General features: G+C 40.1%; 1 protein-coding gene across 4 annotated transcripts in view; it reads left to right on the top strand.

Annotated features, from left to right (window-relative positions):
• The first annotated feature begins 3,477 nt into the window (after positions 1 to 3,477).
• The window catches only part of LOC110529640 (protein stum homolog), a 36,851-nt gene continuing 19,877 nt past the window's right edge, over positions 3,478 to 20,451 (top strand). For 2 of the 4 annotated variants that reach the window (XM_036985059.1, XM_021612023.2), the window contains exon 1: positions 3,478 to 3,801. In XM_036985059.1, the coding sequence (XP_036840954.1) occupies positions 3,633 to 3,801 (169 nt within the window). In that variant the 5' untranslated portion in view covers positions 3,478 to 3,632. Of the gene's footprint in view, positions 3,802 to 6,646; positions 6,869 to 10,932; positions 11,178 to 11,701; positions 12,184 to 20,451 lie in introns of those variants that run through there. The other 2 variants (XM_036985058.1, XM_021612022.2) reach the window with 2 other exon arrangements.

Here is a 20,451-nt window from a genome sequence, read left to right on the forward strand (position 1 = left end):
TGAGTTTTGGTGGGCGGCCCTCTCTTGGCAGGTTTGTAGTGGTGTCATTCTTTAAAGTTTTTTTTATAACGGAATTAATAGTGCTCCGTGGAATGTTCAAAGTTTCAGATATTTTTTTATAACCCAACCCTGATCTGTACTTCTCCACAACTTTGTCCCTGACCTGTTTGGAGAGCTGCTTGGTATTCATGGTGCCACTTGCTTGTTAGTGTTGTGGACTCTGGGCCTTTCAGTACAGGTGTATATATACTGAGATCATGTGACAGATCATGTGACACTAAGATTGCACACAGGTGCACTTTATTTAACTAATTATGTGACTTCTGAAGGTAATTGGTTGCACCAGATCTTATTTAGGGGCTTCATAGCAAAGCGGTGAATACATATGCACGCACCACTTTTCCGTTTAATTTTTGTTTAATTTGTTTAAATTCACTTCACCAATTTGGACTATTTTGTGTATGTCCATTACATGAAATCCAAATAAAAGTCTATTTAAATTACAGCTTGTGATGCAACAAAATAGGAAAACGCCAAGGGGGATGAATACTTTTGCAAGGCACACTAAACCTTATCATAAGAAGACATAATTGCAAGTTAAATCCTTTCAATAGAAAAACTTAAAATGAGTTACAAATTGAACTTTAATTAAATGCGTTGACTCTTCACATGGGATGATTTCACTGAACAACAAAAGAAAGGGAATATGGAATGATCCCCAATGATCCATCGTATCCCCCAAAAACGTTTTCAACATACATCTGTAAAATTATAGTCTCGAAACTAAAGCTTTGGTTGTGTTCCTCTCAGGCTTCCATGTCTGCTCCCTGAACCTCCTCAATGTCCACCTCTTGAACATCAGACTCTATGGCCTCACCTTCACTGTCACTTTCCGACCTTGTTGAGGATGGCTCATTGTCAGGCTCAAAAAGCCTCAACTGTGCCCGGCTGGCCACCAATTTTTAAAACTTTGTATTGGTCACCCTGTTGCGTTCCTTGGTGTGTGTGTTCCCAAACAAGGACCAGTTGCGCTCTGAGGCGGCTGATGTTGGTGGGATTTGGAGGATTATGGAGGCAACAGGGGAAGGAGCCTCAGATCCACAAAGTCTCTTCCACCAGGTGGCTGATGAGATATGTTGGCACGACTGCCATATTACATCTCCATCCCAAAGCCCTTACTTGAAAGTGTACTTCGCCAGACTGCCAAGAACCTTGTCCTCATCCAGACCAAGGTGGTGAGACATGGTAGTGATGACACCATAGGCCTTGTTGATCTCTGCACTTTTGTCAGAGGTTGCTTGTTGTAAGCGCTGAGGGAACTTTATGCACTTGGCCAGATGATTCTCCATCTTTGCTGCATTCTTCACATATGATTTGACATAGTATTTGCAAATGTACCTAGCTTTTCCTTCTATATTAGCTGCAGTGAAATGTCTCTACATATTAGATAGTGCTTGAGGCATTTTCCTGTAAAGATTAGAAAAAAATGAGTAAAAAAACCCAAATACAATTCCGTGTACAGGCAAATATTTAAGCAGTTAGATTAAACAACTCCTTTGTGAGACAAATGTTTAAAATGAAACATGTATGGAAACTGGTGAATTAACACTCCTCAGTTAGCAGGCTCAAGCAAGCTGAAACCTACATGGTAGAAAAAACAAACTAGCAGAAATTGTTAACAAGTTAGAAATTATTTAAACAATAGGCTACTATTTACTAGTTAACAAAAAGCATGTATGTCATATAAAATGTATTGACCCCACCCAGTATTGTAATCAAAGCTTACCAGAAAGCATGTAGTCCTTGGCTCAGTGTAGTAGTGTGGGCTCAATAGCATCTCAATAGTGTGCAAGGTCTTGAGAATCAGCTGTACATGTGATTGAAGAGTGCACTGCACATGTGATGGAAGAATGCACTGTGCATGCAGAGGGTTGCAATTCCATTGAATTTGGGATAGTTTAACCAAAATATGTCACAAGACCTAGAATTGCCTTGTGTATCCCACCAAAAAAAGTAACTTTTTGATCAATTTAAGCAAAATTACCAAAATTCCAGGGCTTAACTTCCCATGGAATATTTACGGAAAAATTACAGAAATTTACCGGAAAGTTTACGACCCTTTGCATCCCTACATGTAACTATAAATGCATTGAATTTTCTTTTGCGGGTGCCTTTTCAATATCTGGATAGACACTTGCAGTTTCTAGCTGACGCTACACCAATCAAAGCAGTGGAGCATGTTGTGAAGCAAAACTTTAGTGGTAAAAAATATTCATCTTTATACCATTTATAAAATGGTCAGATATACAGTATATATTTCTAATACACACTAGCAAAAAAACAAGTGAAAATTGACAAATTCTCCAATGGATTATGAAAATATTCTGGTAAAAAAAAGTGGCAAAGTGGAATAGCTTTTCAGCTGTTTCTGATTAATAAACAATGCCAGTGAACAAACCCAGTCCTGAAACGAAACGTATGCTGAAGAATTTGTATGTCATATTATAGGAAAAGACACTGCATTCAAACGGATTTGCACAAAGTCGGCAGTTCAGATTTGTCACTTCAAGCCCAATATCATACGTTGATTAAAATAATGACTTATTGACTTAAATCATTGTGCAACATCATGGGTAAGCTCTGGCCATAGTCTTCCAGCTCAAACAAGTGGATTTCTACTGGTGTGGGCATTTTAAGTAACCTTCTGTCTTGTGTAACAATACCAAATGTAACATATCATGCTAATTTGAGTGTCGTGTATGTTGTTTATTATGTTACGTTTAGTCTATGAGACCAGCCTAGTTGTTTTCGGTCTCTCTTTATGTAGTGTTGTGTTGTCTCTCTTGTCGGGATGTGTGTTTTGTCCTATATTTATATAACTATTTTAATCCCAGCCCCAATCCACCCAGAAGGCATTTTGCCTTTTGGTAGGCCGTCATTGTAAATGAGAATTTGTTCTTAACTGACTTGCCGAGTTAAATAAAGGTTGAATAAAAATAAATAAATAAATAAGAAATAGTTAAACTGTGCAAAGGACCAGATGCTCAGTGCTTGTTAGTGATGGGCATTCCCAGTTTTTTTAGTGAGCCGGATCTTTTGGCTCCGTTTACCTTATGAACGCCTCTTTGTTCAGTAGCACAGTGCTAAAAAAAATATGAAAAATATAAACAGTCTAATGTAAACAATAAAACGTTGCATACCGTTATGTCAGATTGTGAAATGTGAGTTAAAATAAAAAAATGTATATGACGAAATGAAATCGCTTGCAAAAACACTACCTTTTGCTCCCGCGGTGAGGATTTACCATCTTCAGATAATGTTTTTTATAATATATACATGTAATGTCTCGCGCTCAAAAGGCAGCAGTAGCAGTATGCAAATCAGTGAGTCAAATGAACGGCTCTTTCACGGATGCGATTCGTTTCCCAACAAAAAGAGCCGTTTAAAAAGAGCCTTTCGTTTGCGAACTACCCATCATAAGTACTTGCGCGCCGCTTACGTGCACACAGTCCACTTCATGCAGTTGGTCATTTTTGGAGAGGTGTGCTCATCCGGTGTTGCGGAAGGGAGTCTTTGACAGATAGAGAATCAACAGTAATACATATTTCACACTTTGCCTGTTTACGCTCAACATGGACCAAAAAGACACCGAAATGAATGAGAAGGGAGTTACTTCTTCGACCAGTGGAGTTGTGGTCCAAGTAAGAGAGAAGAAAGGACCTTTGCGTGCAGCTATTCCATACATGCCATTCCCAGTAGCTGTATTATGCCTATTTCTCAACACATTTGTACCTGGTTTAGGTGAGTTTACACTATGATGTTGCTACTTTTTAATCACATCATGTGTTGTAGTAACACTGTCGAAAACGTACAGTGGGCATATATGGCACTGTTTAGAATGTGATACTTGCATAATTTTTGCACACGTTTTGTTGTCATCAGAACTTCGTTTTTATTATCACTGTATTTTACCATTATGCTCTTCTGGGGTGTATTCATCACGGAAACCGTTTACTGTTTAAGAACCAAATGGATGCAAACAGAGCAAATGGAACGAAACGGAGGGACTTACCATAATTTGTCCAATAGAAACTCTCGTTTGCGTTTTCCGTTTGCAGTTAACGATTTCTGTTGCAAAACGTTTTGTAGCAACAGAATCGGCGTAATGATTACACCCCTGATGCATGTGGCGTTGTTGTAATGTTTGAGCTAGGAGTTGCCTAAACATTTTTAGAAAACGAGACAGTAAAGCTGATAGAAGTGTCTCTTTTGGTAAAGTTTACAACCTCGGGAGTTTGGACAGCATGGTGCGAACCAGTCCTCTGGTGAGATGTTCCCTCCTTTGCCAGTGATGCAAGAGAGGTTATAGCTTTAAACAAAGCAAAATACACATTAGTGATACAAACCCCCAAAAGGCAGGCTTATGGCAACAGTTGAGGCAAACCTTTGGCCAATTTGTCACAAATTTGCTGCATACTCATATTTTCACATTTTAAATTAGCTTTGTGGCAATCTGTTGTAACTTGCGAACTACTGGCAAACAATTCTGGGAAACTTGTGGAGAACATTTTTCAGATTTTCAGAAAAGAGCAAAGACTGGATATTTCTCAAATAAATTGTTTAGTTAATGTTTTTATGTAGCTTCAACATTTACATGAGAGAAATGGGAAAACTTTGGGGATGTTGACCTTAGGATGTTTAAAGGGGCAACTACATAATTATTTACATGAGCCAAGTGATAACTGAGCAATAGATTTCAACCATTGGAAGTTTAAAAAATAATTAAATGTTATGAATTAAAAACAAAAACAAACCCAGTTCAGAACTATTGCCTTTTTAGTGAACTTTGGAGATGGCAGCCCTGTGGAAGTCCTTTGTCCAACGCTTGTTGAATGCATGCACTGAAACAATCAGAGAACATAAAACAAACAAAATCAGGACACTGAAAGCAATTAATTTTGCTTACACATTTTTTATTTCCCTACCATCCCAGCCCCTCCCTTTCCTACACACAATCAAGGTACAGTGTTGAATTTTAAATAATTAATTTGTTTTGCCTGCATTTCAGAAAATACATCACATCAGAGAATTGTCCACAATGTACAATAATATATATAGGTTTTAAATAGCACATTGAAACAAAGCCCTATTGTCTAAGTATGTTTTATTTCATAAGATAACAATCAATCATAACTAATGAAATCTTAAAATGTATTTATATTATTTCATGAACAAAACAGTCCAAACAGCTGAACTTGATGTGCACACTCAGATTGCAATCTGATAAAAACAAAGCATTTGTGTGTGTTACACTGTCCTAAGTGGTATCAACACAGATCTGTCTATCAGACTGTGCCAGAGCAAATCCATAGATATTCACATTCACTGACACACTTCAGCTACAGTATCTTCGGTGACAGCACACACAATGTTCTATATTTTGGTAGAGTCAAAACATTTTTACACAGTTAACAAGTGTAAAATATTACGTTTGAAGGACATGGACTAATGACTGTCATTACTTATAAAGCACTTTTCACAATTTCCAAAATGTAGCATTTCTATTTAAAATAAATATTTGTGATAGGATAAAAGGGTAGAGGAATGTGCTTCAGCCCAGCTTGAACAAAAAATGTCATTATATATGTTAATCATACAAATGTTTAAAGATATTAAAACAAAGGGGATACCTAGTCAGTTGCACAACTGAATGCATTCCACATTTAACCCAACCCCTCTGAATCAGAGAGACACTCATGGCTCATCCATTCATTGAGGTAGTCACACTACGAAATGCTACCAAATAAACCACAATTCATTCATAATACTGTGAATATATAGTTTCACAGACATATTCTTTTTTTTCTGGTTTGCTGGAAATCGTTAAGAATAATATAAAACCAGTCTGCACACCACCAAGGTGAACTGGTTTAGTTTTGACTCTTGGTTGACAGTGTTGGGGGATGGGTAATGTACTGATGCTCGAGTGCCAAATCAACACAAATGGATAAGAAGAGGTCTAAGCCATCAGGTGCCCAGTTTAGGAAAAAGAGGAAAGAAGAGGAGAAACACTCAAAAGATAAAGGTATGCAGCTATGTCATCTCTTTATGAGTATAATATTATGCATGTAATGAAGTAGGCTAGTATAGTACTTATGTTTGTTAGTCTATATTACTTGCTATGCTATTACACATAGGGTGACAACATTCCATTTTCTGTCCAACTAGCTTACATAACATTGGATGTAATTTCACACAGTTTCATCATGATAATGTGTGTAACCTGCAGCAAAATGATTACAACCTAACTAGCACACCATTGATTTGGTTCACTTTCATTGAGGTGACATCATAAAGGTGAATATGCACATTGTATTGTGTTGACTAAGTCCTGAGCTCAGTAAGGGGAATTTCCAATGCTGTAGGCCATCTTAAGACGTATATATTATGCTGATATATTGTATCTTTTGTGATATATTGCGTCTTTTGGGGTGTCTTATGCCTAGAATTGGCCAAGGATGTTGTATGGTTCATTTGGTTCCTATTCTGAAAGTTTGATAAATTGTGCATAATGACATGTATATTTAATTGTGCAACAAATGGATTTAGGGTGTCACTCATATACTGTATTCCAATGCAAATTCAGGGGCACTTCTGAAATATTTTGGAGCACCCTCTGGCACTGGCCAGGATGAGAAGCCATCTATCTCCTCAGCCACACAGGCCTCTTCAGAAATGATCTCGGAGCCTCAGGATGAGGAACCATCCATTTCCTCAGCCACACAGGTGACTTCACAAATGTTGTCTGAGCCTGAGGATGAGGATGAAGACCCATTCACTTCCACTTCTCCCCAGCAGGATTCTTCAGGTGTGTTTGTGCGCACGCACGTGTGTATCCCTTATAAAAAAAATTCTCCCTTTTGCAAAGTTGTACGTTTCCATTTTGTAGGTAACAATGATGATTTTATTATGTACAGTGGGGCAAAAAAGTATTTAGTCAGCCACCAATTGTGCAAGTTCTCCCACTTAAAGATGAGAGAGGCCTGTAATTTTCATTATAGGTACACTTCAACTATGACAGACAAAATGAGAAGAAAAAAAATCCAGAAAATCACATTGTATGATTTTTTATAAATTTATTTGCAAATTATGGTGGAAAATAAGTATTTGGTCAATAACAAAAGTTTATCTCAATACTTTGTTATATACCCTTTGTTGGCAAGACAGAGGTCAAACGTTTTCTGTAAGTCTTCACAAGGTTTTCACACTGTTGCTGGTATTTTGGCCCATTCCTCCATGCAGATGTCCTCTAGAGCAGTGATGTTTTGGGGCTGTTGCTGGGCAACACGGACTTTCAACTCCTTCCAAATATTTTCTATGGGGTTGAGATCTGGAGACTGGCTAGGCCACTCCAAGACCTTGAAATGCTTCTTACGAAGCCACTCCTTCGTTGCCCGGGCGGTGTGTTTGGGATCATTGAATGCAACTCAGCATTCTTTGTCCTCCAAACACGACGAGTTGAGTTTTTACCAAAAAAGTTATTTTGGTTTCATCTGACCATATGACATTCTCCCAATCTTCTTCTGGATCATCCAAATGCTCTCTAGCAAACTTCAGACGGGCCTGGACATGTACTGGCATAAGCAGGGGGACACGTCTGGCACTGCAGGATTTGAGTCCCTGGCGGCGTAGTGTGTTACTGATGGTAGGCTTTGTTACTTTGGTCCCAGCTCTCTGCAGGTCATTCACTAGGTCCCCCCGTGTGGTTCTGGGATTTTTGCTCACCGTTCTTGTGATCATTTTGACCCCACCGGGTGAGATCTTGCGTGGAGCCCCAAATCGAGGGAGATTATCAGTGTTCTTGTATGTCTCCCATTTCCTAATAATTGCTCCCACAGTTGATTTCTTCTAACCAAGCTGCTTACCTATTGCAGATTCAGTCTTCCCAGCCTTGTGCAGGTCTACAATTTTGTTTCTGGTGTCCTTTGACAGCTCTTTGGTCTTGGCCATAGTGGAGTTTGGAGTGTGACTGTTTGAGGTTGTGGACAGGTGTCTTTTATACTGATAACAAGTTCAAACAGGTGCCATTAATACAGGTAACGAGTGGAGGACAGAGGAGCCTCTTAACCTGTTAGATCTCTAGGGGCGCTATTTCATTTTTGGATAAAAAACGTTCCCGTTTTAAGCGCGATATTTTGTCACGAAAAGATGCTCGACTATGCATATTCTTGACAGTTTTGGAAAGAAAACACTCTGAAGTTTCAGAATCTGCAAAGATTTTGTCTGTAAGTGCCCCAGAACTCATTCTACAGGCGAAACCAAGATGATGCATCAACCAGGAATTAGCAGAATTTCTGAAGCTCTGTTTTCCATTGTCTCCTTATATATGGCTGTGATTGCGCAAGGAATGAGCCTACACTTTCTGTCGTTCGCCCAAGGTCTTAGCAGCATTGTGACGTATTTGTAGGCATATCATTGGAAGATTGACCATAAGAGACTACATTTTCCAAGTGTCCGCCTGGTGTCCTGCGTGGAATTCGGTGCGCAATTGCCAGCTGCTCGTACTTTTCCATTTGATATAGGGGAGAAACCATGTGTCCAAGAACGATGTATCAATGAAGAGATATGTGAAAAACACCTTGATGATTGATTCTAAACAACGTTTGCCATGTTTTCAGTCGATATTATGGAGTTAATTTGGAAAAAAGTTCGCGTTTTGAGGACTGAATTTTCGGATTTTTTTTGGTAGCCAAATGTGATGTATAAAACGGAGCTATTTCTAATACACAAAGAATCTTTTTGGAAAAACTGAGCATCTGCTATCTAACTGAGAGTATCCTCATTGAAAACATCAGAAGTTCTTCAAAGGTAAATTATTTTATTTGAAGGCTTTTATGTTTTTGTTGAAATGTTGCGTGCTGGATGCTAACGCTAATGCTAACGCTAAATGCTAACGCTAGCTAGCTACTTTTACACAAATGATTGTTTTCCTATGGTTGAGAAGCATATTTTGAAAATCTGAGATGACAGTGTTGTTTACAAAAGGCTAAGCTTGAGAGATGGCATATTTATTTCATTTCATTTGCGATTTTCATGAATAGTTAACGTTGTGTTATGCTAATGAGCTTGCTGATAGATTTACACAATCCTGGATACAGGGGTTTTTTCATAGCTAAACGTGACGCAGAAAACGGAGCGATTTGTCCTAAACAAATAATCTTTCAGGAAAAACTGAACATTTGCTATCTGAGAGTCTCCTCATTGAAAACATCTGAAGTTCTTCAAAGGTAAATTATTTTATTTGAATGCTTTTCTGTTTTTTTGTGTAAATGTTGCCAGCTGAATGCTAATGCTAAATGCTACGTTAGCCATCAATACTGTTACACAAATGCTTGTTTTGCAATGGTTGAGAAGCATATTTTGAAAATCTGAGATGACAGCTAAGCTTGAGAGCTAGCATATTTATTTCATTTCATTTGCGATTTTCATGAATAGTTAACGTTGCGTTATGGTAATGAGCTTGAGTCTGTATTCACGATCCCGGATCCGGGATGGGGAGATCAGAAAGGTTAAAGAAGAAGTTACAGGTCTGTGAGAGCCAGAAATCTTGCTTGTTTGTAGGTGACCAAATACTTATTTTCCACCATAATTTGCAAATAAATTCAGAAAAAATCCTACAATGTGATTTTCTGGATTTTTTTTCTCATTTTGTCTGTCATAGTTGAAGTGTACCTATGATGAAAATTACAGGCCTCTCTCATCTTTTTAACCTCTAGCGTCGAGCAATCCCGTATCCGGGAGCGTAATCATAGCCTCAAGCTCATTAGCATAACGCAACGTTAACTATTCATGAAAATCGCAAATTAAATGAAATAAATATTGGCTCACAAGCTTAGCCTTTTGTTAACAACACTGTCATCTCAGATTTTCAAAATATGCTTTTCAACCATAGCTACACAAGCATTTGTGTAAGAGTATTGATAGCTAGCATAGCATTAAGCCTAGCATTCAGCAGGCAACATTTTCACAAAAACAAGAAAAGCATTCAAATAAAATCATTTACCTTTGAAGAACTTCGGATGTTTTCAATGAGGAGACTCTCAGTTAGATAGCAAATGTTCAGTTTTTCCAAAAATATTATTTGTGTAGGAGAAATCGCTCCGTTTTGTTCATCACGTTTGGCTAAGAAAAAAACCTGAAAATTCAGTCATTACAACGGCAAACTTTTTTCCAAATTAACTCCATAATATCGACAGAAACATGGCAAACGTTGTTTAGAATCAATCCTCAAGGTGTTTTTCACATATCTATTCGATGATAAATCATTCGTGGCAGTTTTGTTTCTCCTCTGAACCAAATGGAAAAATGCACGCAGCTGGAGATTACGCAATAATTTCGACGGAGGACACCAAGCGGGCACCTGGTAAATGTAGTCTCTTATGGTCAATCTTCCAATGATATGCCTACAAATACGTCACAATGCTGCAGACACCTTGGGGAAACGACAGAAAGTGTAGGCTCATTCCTGGCGCATTCACAGCCATATAAGGAGACATTGGAACACAGCGCATTCAAAATCTGGGGCACTCCCTGTATGAAATTTCATCTTGGTTTTGCCTGTAGCATTAGTTCTGTGGCACTCACAGACAATATCTTTGCAGTTTTGGAAGCGTCAGAGTGTTTTCTTTCCAAATCTGTCAATTATATGCATAGTCGAGCATCTTTTCGTGACAAAATATCTTGTTTAAAACGGAAACGTTTTTTTATCCAAAAATTAAAAGAGCGCCCCCTATATCGAAGAAGTTAAGTGGGAGAACTTGCACAATTAGTGGCTGACTAAATACTTTTTTACCCCACTGTATGTGGGATGTTCCACCACTATAAATAATGTGAATAACGTGTGTAAACTAATACCCATGTGCTCTCCATTAGAAATGCCTGTAGCAGCATCCCCACCAAATCCTGCTGCTGAGGATGAATCACTGTCTACAGACCCTGCTGAAAGGCCTTCAGTTCTGACTGACAGAATTCAGACACAGCTAGTTTGCAGAGGACCAAGTGAGGTACAACCTAAAACTTCCCATAATTAAAATTCCTCAAACATACAAATATTTTACACCATTTTAAAGATAAACTTGTTGTAAATCCAGCCACAGTGTCCGATTTTAAGTGTCCGACGAAAGCACACCAAACAATTGTTAGGTCAGCACCTAGTCACAGAAAAACACAGCCATTTATCTAGCCAAAGAAAGCAGTCACAAAAAGCAGAAATAAAGATAAAATTAATCACTAACCTTTGATGATCTTCATCAGATGACACTCATAGGACTTTGTTACACACTACATGTATGTTTTGTTTGATTAAAGTTCATATTTATATCCAAAAATCTCAGTTTACATTGGCTTTAATTTAACAATTGAGTATTGAATATTTTATTTAAACATTGAAAAGTGTTATTTAAGTAATAAATGGAAAGCAAAGTTATTTGTCTCCCTCTTTTTCTGATCCGGAAAAATTATCCGATCCGTGACTCAAAACCGTGATCCGATCCGAACTATGAGTTTTGTGATCCGTTGCACCACTACTTGCCATCGAAGACCATGACCCTGCTTGAGCTGCTGATATTTATACACGAAAGGGAGCTCTTGGAAATGTATCCAAATTTGTGGACTGCTCTCAGAATTTGTCTTCCTCTTCCAGTGACCGTAGCTGAAGCAGAGAGGAGCTTTTCAAAGCTCATCCAATTCTACCTGAGGTCCACCATGTCACAGGAATGCCTTAGTGGCCTTGCTGTCATTAGTATTAACCATGCAATTGCTGGGCAGATTTCTTATGATGATGTAATTGATGACTTTGCATCAAGGAAGGCAAGAAAGGTCAGGGTTTAGATGGCAGTTGTGCAATTTAGTTTGTGTGTTTTTTGTTTGAAGTGCAATACACAGGTTCTCTTCTTTATAAGTGTGTTATTCTAGTTGTGTATTTGTGTGATATAGGATTCATGCAATTTAGTTTTATTTGTGTTTTTTGTTAGCAATAGGGAAATAGAATCAAATTATTACACTAACTTTTATTTGTATTTATATACTACATTTTGTTTCTATTCGTCTTTGTTATGATTATTTATTTGTGTTGTTCCAAATGTCTGAATAAAAATGACAGTTAGTGCAGAATGGTGCTTTTTATTTTGGTGGGGGGGTTCGCACAGGGAGCCATACAAGCTAGAACCGCCACTGGCCATCTGACTGTAGGCTATGGGATTTAAAACAATCCACAACTTTTTTAAAGAGGCTATTGATGCTCTGTGGCCAAATCATGCTTTCTGGTGTAGTAGCCTATTTTGAATGATTGTATTTATTTCTGTATAGACAGGAGCAAGCTAATCAGGCTATATAATTTTTGCAATTCAATTTATTTTACGGAAACCTTAGCTTCCCATAGCCTTATAGAGACGGCGCCTCTACCTTTTAAAGTGACATTAACACAACCAGTCAATATGTTTTTCATCTGATTGTAAAACAATCACTTAACAAAGGCGCTCCTGCAGGCTACTCGAGCACATTCGTTCACTCACAAAATAATTTCAGCATCCAAACCTCAACAGTGAACTGTGCACCCGCAATTTGATGAATGGAAATTGACATCTGTTACAAAACACTTACTTGTTGTGTAATGAAGTTCTGCTATTGTTATTAGACCTACACATGTAGCCTGAATTGATGCATCCACTGTTATCCACGTGCGCCTCAGTCTAGGCCACTCATCTCCTCATCGCCTTGTCGAGAGCATCTCCGCCTTGACAAAATGTAAGTGTTCTCCTCAAACCACAACTCAATTTGGAGCGTATACCACCTGGTTTCCAGTCAATTCACTAATGTTTCATGTGGCTGACATGCAGTAATAGTAAATAATGGTCTAATAGCCTTTAGTTTTTTGGGCATGTTGTATTCATTGTGATAGGCTCATGTTTTACCGGTACAGTTTACCCCCAATATTTATTTTACTGGACGCCGGACCGTACTTCCACCCCTGCTCTCAACAGTCTAACTGCGGGGGATTCTGTTCCTGATATACTGTGGTCTGTATAAAAGTTGATATCCAACACATAATAGGACTTGAAACACACAACCAGTGCCCCAAGCAATGTACCATGCTCCAATGCCTGTCCACTAATGACTGTAAACACGTGTGTGCAGAGACAATTGTCCCCAAGAGCTAACACAAATGGGTAGGATCTGGTCACCTCCGCCTGGTGCAGTTAATCAACCATGTTGGTCCCATCCTGTTAGATAGAAATCATTCGATTTTAGAATATGAGAACTTGTGCAAAGCTTGGAGACACACTGACAATGCCATCTCACACCATCATTTTTTTTATACTATATAGCCATTTACACTTCAACATCAATATAAACACCCAATCCCTGTTTGATGCCTACATCTTCCATTCATTGGGGGCTTAGGCTCATAGGTTCAATTACATAACAATGTCTTGGAGTGTGCATTTAACCAATTTTGGAATGCTGTTCCTTTCATTCAAGGTTTACAAATGCTATCATCTAATTTCACCATCTCCCTATGCCTATCCACTATTTAAACGTCCAGGCCGCAAGTCAATGAAGGACGTTCAGGTCTCTTCGAAGGTGGGTCTTTCTGCCAGACTTACAGCACTTGCTCCTTCCATCAAGTCTTAAAGCGATGTCACCTTGTGTATATGGAGAGAAGAATGGTTAGTGAATAACTTGATTGTTTCAGGCAACAAATTAATGAGTATCTGAGGCACCACCAGGAGGGTCAATTCTAACTATGCCTGCACTTCAAAGAGAAGATCTTGGGCCTGTAATATTTTTTTGTCCTTGAAGACAGCGATCCAGTTCTTAGTGAGTTTCCCCGAGGCATCGAAGCAATTACTTTTTCATTGCAGTTCATCATTAGTCTGGCTAACACCTAACTTTCAAAGTCCTCCTGACTTCAGTCTGGAATGGCTCTTTGATATTTTCGGCTCAATGTGACAATAATGAAGGGGGCTGTGCTTTTACTGGTTGGCTCTCGTCTGTGTCTTTCTCACTCAAACACCCGCACATACAGCCACACTCAAACCCGAACGCCGCCCCCTTGTATTACAATGGTTGGATATTCAAATCCAAACAATGGGAGGTCTCAACCCAAGGAAAAAAAACATTTGAGAGAACCAATCAAACCCTGTCGCACAATTTATGAGCGCACTAAAAAAACAGCCTCCTCTCCCTGCGCTGAGACCCGTGGGTCGCCTCAGCCAGGCTAGTAAATCACAGCAAATGCTTTTGTAAACAATTAAACCCACCATGCCTGGTGTATCCAGCAGACGCAAATCCTCTCAAACTATTTAGACTGTCTTGGCCCCATTCTGTCTTGTCCTCTGAGCCCACTGGATCGCAGTCTACTTCATGTAATCTGCAACTTTGTTTGTAAGCTAAAGGTTGTTCTTCAACAACTCAGTCATCTGGGCTGTCCTCTCGAGCACAAAGTATTCAATCAATTAAAAATTCCTTTTAACAATCAGTTTTCAAAATAGACAACAATGCTTTCAACATGTACCTGGCAAGACCCGGCTAAAGCTTTATGTATCGCTTGGTGTGTCCACAGTCCTATCCACGTGTGTCCCGAGGACCTTCCCTCGTGTATAAAAAAAGGTGGCATTTACAGAATACTCACTGTGTGTAAGTCTTTCATATTCTTCCACTCCAGCCATCACCATGAACCCGTCCTCCCCAATTAAGGTCTCACCAACCTCCTGTGGTTTCCTGGTCTAACTCCTCCGCTGCAAAAGAGAAAGGGGGTACCTAGTCAGTTGCACAACTGAATGCATTTAACCGAAATGTGTCTTCCGCACTTAACCCAACCCCTCTGAATAAGAGAGATTGGGGGGGGCTGCCTTAATCGACATCCACGTCTTTGGCACCCGGGGAGCAGTTGTTGTTGTTGTTGGGGGTTAACTGCCTTGCTCAAGGGGAAGAACAGCAGATTCTTCCACCATACTGCCGCAGGGATTTGATGACGGAATCTCAATTGCACTCCACTCTGCCATTTCCCACCTGCACAAAAGGAACACCTATGTGAGAATTCTGTTCATTGACTACAGCTCAGCTTTCAACAACATAGTGCCCCCAAAGCTCATCACTAAGCTAAGGACTCAGGGACTATACACCACCCTCTGCAACTGGATCCTGGACCCCCAGGTGATAAGAGTAGGCAACAACAAATCTGCTACGCTGATCCTCAACACAGGGGCCCCTGAGGGGTGCATGCTTAGTCCCCTCCTGTACTCCCTGTTCACCCACAACTGCGTGGCCAAGCACGAACACACCAGTACAGTCGTGATTCCCCCTCAGGAGACCGAAAAGATTTGGTATGGGTCCCCAGATCCTCAAAAAGTTATACAGCTGCACCATCAAGAGCATAATGACTGGTTGCATCACCGCCTGGTATGGTAACTGCTCGGCATCTGACCGTAAGGCGCTACAGAGGGTAGTGCGTACGGCCCAGTACATCACCGGGGCCAAGCTTCCTCCCATCCAGGACCTCTTTACCAGGTGGTGTCAGAGGAAGGACCTAGAAATTTTCAAAGACTCCAGCCACCATAGTCACGGACTGTTCTCTCTGCTACCGCACGGCAAGCGGTACCAGAGCACCAAGTCTAGGTCCAAAAGCCTTCCTTAACAGCTTCTACCCACAAGGCATAAGACTGCTGAATAATTAATCAAATGGCTGCCTGGACTATTTGCATTGACCCCCTTTATTTATTTTTTATGCTGCTGCTACTCACTGTTTATTATCTATGCATAGTCACTTTACCCATACCTACATGTACATACTACCTCAATTACCTCGACTAACCTGTACCCCCGCACATTGACTTGGTACCAGTACCCCCTGCATATAGCCTTGTTATTGTTATTTTATTGTGTTACTTTTTTTACTTCAATTTATTTAATTAATATTTCCTTAACTTTTATTTTCTTAAAACTGCACTGTTGGTTAAGGGCTTGTAAGTAAGCATTTCACGTTAAGGTTTTCACCTGTTGTATTCGGCGCATGTGATAAATAACATTTGATTTGATTTCAGTGGCACTGACAGATTGAAACTGGTATCAACAAAATGTTTTTCACCCTATCCCATAAAACATGATATTGCTAACTAGGCATAATTTAGCTAATAAAATGTTAAAGTTGATTGGGAAGCTTAATTAATAAGTTACTCACTCACTGTACAACTTTGTTAGGTAGCAAGCTAGATAGCTTGGCTTCCGTTTTCCAACAGATTTCCAACAGATCTCTAAGAGCCGACTCTTGTAGATGAACGTTGGGAGCTGGCTCGCATATCAGAAGAGCCAAATCTATTTATAAAAATATAAAAAAATTAAGATATGAATAATCAAAAGATTTAAATGAATATAATTAACTAATTCAAAGAACGAAAAAATAAATAAAATAATATAGGCCAAAAAGCTACTGCAGTTTGCCTTACCACTGACTGCTGGACATCAAAGGTAATCACTTCTTACATGTCAGTTACATGTCACTTCATTGAAGATCTTTCGATGTCCAGCTGTCTTATGGACTGCTTTGAGTTCAGCGACAGACACACCTCAGAGAACTTGGTAGAGCAACTGTTGAGAGTGGCCAGAGAATGGCAAGTAGATGGAAAAGTGGTCTGTTCTGTTAGCGACAGTGCAGCTAACATAACCAAAGCCATGAAAATGTTTAAATGGACCCATCATCCATGTCTTTCCCACACAATCAAGAGATGCTCTGAAGGTGATGAAGCCCACTGTGGACAAACTGAAAGCAGCTGTGGAATATTTCCACAGGAGAACAGTAGGTGCTGAAAAACTAAAGTCTACACAACGCCAGATGGGGATGCCTGAGCTGAGGCCTAAACAAGACTGCACTACAAAGTGGAATTCAACATGTTGAAGCGGTTTCTTGAGTCACAGGATGCCATCATCTCTCCCGTGGCCATTGTCAATGCACCTGTTGATGCCCAAGAGGAATGGGAGGTGGTGGAGGAGGTGTGCAGAGTCCTGGAACCCTTTGAGCAGGTCACTGTGGAGATCAGTGGAGAGAGGTAGAGTAAGCAGTTATTACTACATCATTATTTAATCCAGTATTATATATGTATATGAGCAGTAGATGAGAATGCAGTATCAGTAGACCAAACATGAACCTGAACTAATAAGTTACTGTTCTCTCTTTTCAGCCATGTGACAGCCTCAAAAATGATACTCCTGTATAAGGGTCTGCAGCAAATCACAGCCAGCTGCCAGAGAGAAGCAAATGTGACAGAGTTGATGAACATAGGGTGTCCATCAATGGACAGAATGGAATATAATCACGTGCTATCAGAAATCGCTGCACTTGACACCAGGTTTAAGAACTTAGCCTTCAGTGATGCCAGAGAAATTGATGAGGCTCTTCAAAAGAATAACCTCAGCAGCAGGGAGGGACAGCCCCAGCAGTCAACTGGTCGGACCTCCATTATGGCATCTGCTGAGGGATTCCTTCGTGCTGCATCCCCAGTTGCTCTCTCGTCAAACAGCATCCAAACAGCAGATGTTAGTGGCACTACTGCTGGTGCTTCTGCTCCATCTGATCCCTCTTCTTCCTGTTGCCCTGGTGCCTGAGCCAGTTGACTGCTGGGGCTGTCCCTCCCTGCTGCTGAGGTTATTCTTTTGAAGAGCCTCATCAATTGCTCTGGCATCACTGAAGGCTAAGTTCTTAAACCTGGTGTCAAGTGCAGCGAGTGGCAAACTTCTGGCAACATTCTGTGGCACACTATTTAGTTTGTACCAAATTTTCTGCAACAAATTCATTTTTGTAAGGGTAATCATTAGAACAATATTTTTAAGACAGTGTAATTATAAAAAAGTGCACAATGTATGTTGATGAAAATGATACATAATGTACTTTAGAAAGACATTTCATTAGCAAACTATTAGGCCTACTCCCCTCTCTTCACCTCAATTAGGATGGATTCATTGAGAGTCCCCTTTTGCTATGCAACCAATTACCTTCAAGTCACAATTAGTTAAATAAAGTCCACCTGTGTGCAATGTAAGTGTCACATGATCTCAGTCTCTATACACCTGTACTGAAAGGCCCCAGAGTCTGCAACACCACTAAGCAAGGGAAACCACCAAGCAAGCGGCATCATGAAGACCAAGGAGCTCACTAAACAGGTCAGGGACAAATTTGTGGAGAAGTACAGATCAGGGTTAGGTTATAAAACATCCTACGGAGCACCATTAAATCTGTTATAAAAAAATTGAAAGAATATGTCACCACAACAAACCTGCCAAGAGAAGGCCGCCCACCAAAACTCACAGACCAGGCAAGGAGGGCATTAATCAGAGGCAACAAAGAGACCAAAGATAACCCTGAAGGAGTTGCAAAGCTCCACAGCGGAGATTGGAGTATCTGTCCATAGGACCACTTTAAGCCGTTGTCTCCACAGAGCTAGGCTTTACGGAAGAGCTTAAATAAAAATAAGCAAACACGTTTGGGGTTCGCCAAAAGGCATGTGGGAGACTCCCCAAACATTTGAAAGGAAAATTGAGGGAAACTTGCTTCAGTCTTCCAGAGATTTGAGACTGGGACGGAGGTTCACCTTCCAGCAGGACAATAAGCATACTGCTAAAGCAACACTTGAGTGGTTTAAGCGAAACATTTAAATGTCTTGGAATGGCCTAGTTGTAACGAGATTCTTCCTGGGAAGGAGAGGCGGACCAAAATGCAGCGTGGTTATAAGTCATGGTTCTTTAATAATGAAACTATACATGAATAAACCACAAAACAAGAACCGTGAAAACCCGATACAGTCCCGTGTGGTACAAACACTGACACAGGAGACAACCACCCACAAAACCCAACACAAAACAGGCTACCTAAATATGGTTCCCAATCAGAGACAATGACTAACACCTGCCTCTGATTGAAACCATATCAGGCCCAAACACAGAAACAGACAAACTAGACATCCAACATAGAATGCCCACTCAGATCACACCCTGACCAAACAAAACATAGAAACATACAAAGCAAACTATGGTCAGGGTGTGACACTAGTCAAAGCCCAGACCTCAATCCAATTGAGAATATGTGGTATGACTTAAATATTGCTCTACACCAGCAGAACCCATCCAACTTGAAGGAGCTGGAGCAGTTTTGCCTTGAAGAATGGACAAAAATCCCAGTGGCTAGATGTGCCAAGCTTATGGAGACATACCCCAAAAGACTTGCAGCTGTAATTGCTGCAAAAGGTGGATCTACAAAGTAATGACTTTGGGGGGGGTGAATAGTTATGCACGCTCAAGTATTCAGTCTTTTTGTCTTATTTCTTGTTTGTTTCACAATTTTTTTTTTTTTTAACATCTTCAAAGTGGTAGGCATGTTGTGTAAATCAAATGATACAACCCCCCCCCCCAAAAAAAAATACATGTTTATTCCAGGTTGTAAGGCAACAAAATATGAAAAATGCAAAGGGGGGTGAATACTTTTGCAAGCCACTGTATTTAGCAATTTGGGTTATAATCCTTCCTTTATTCCCAATCCTCATTAATCTTCAACTCTTCCTCATCTCCTAATTGTCAAGAGGGGTTGCTGGGCTGGCAATAGGTCCATCTGTCTTTGTACCGATGCCACTGTACCATATCTGGAGTGTGGAGTTAGAGAAGCTGCAGTAAGAGTAATGGGATCTGTATGGTAATGATTTCCAGTTTCTCAGTGGAATGGCACACTGCATGCACCACGTAGCATCAACATAACATTGATCTCCACACTATCCTCCACTGAACCTAATGAGGGCTGTGGAGCCCAGGCCCACTGATCCCTTTCATATCAGGCACATCTGAAAGGAGAGGACACAGGAGCGGCTCGGGACCCTGTTAAAAGAACTACTGCGCTGTTCTCTGCTGGGGCCATTCACTGACTGAGTCACTGTTATTATTTGATCATTTTTCTATTCAGTATCTGTTTCCCCAGAGCCAGATGGAGGCTACACCCAGTCTGTCTTAGTCTAATTACAGATACATGTATCCATGGTTATTGACCGTCAAGCAAGTGGCCCAGGTACTAGTTATGTGTAACGGTTTTCTGTATGTGAAGGAGAGTCGGACCAAAATGCAGCATGTAGATTGCGATCCATGTTTTAATGAACAAACGTAAAACACGAATCAATGCAAACACTACAAAAATAAAGAACGTAACGAAAACCTAAAACAGCCTATCTGGTGAAAAACACATAGACAGGAACAATCACCCACAAACACACAGTGAAACCCAGGCTACCTAAATATGGTTCCCAATCAGAGACAATGACAAACACCTGCCTCTGATTGAGAACCATATCAGGCCGGACATAGAACTAGACAAACTAGACATGTAACATAGAATGCCCACTCAGATCACACCCTGAC

The sequence above is a fragment of the Oncorhynchus mykiss genome, chromosome 8 (genome assembly GCF_013265735.2).
Source record: "Oncorhynchus mykiss isolate Arlee chromosome 8, USDA_OmykA_1.1, whole genome shotgun sequence".
Classification (NCBI taxonomy): Eukaryota; Metazoa; Chordata; class Actinopteri; order Salmoniformes; family Salmonidae; genus Oncorhynchus; species Oncorhynchus mykiss.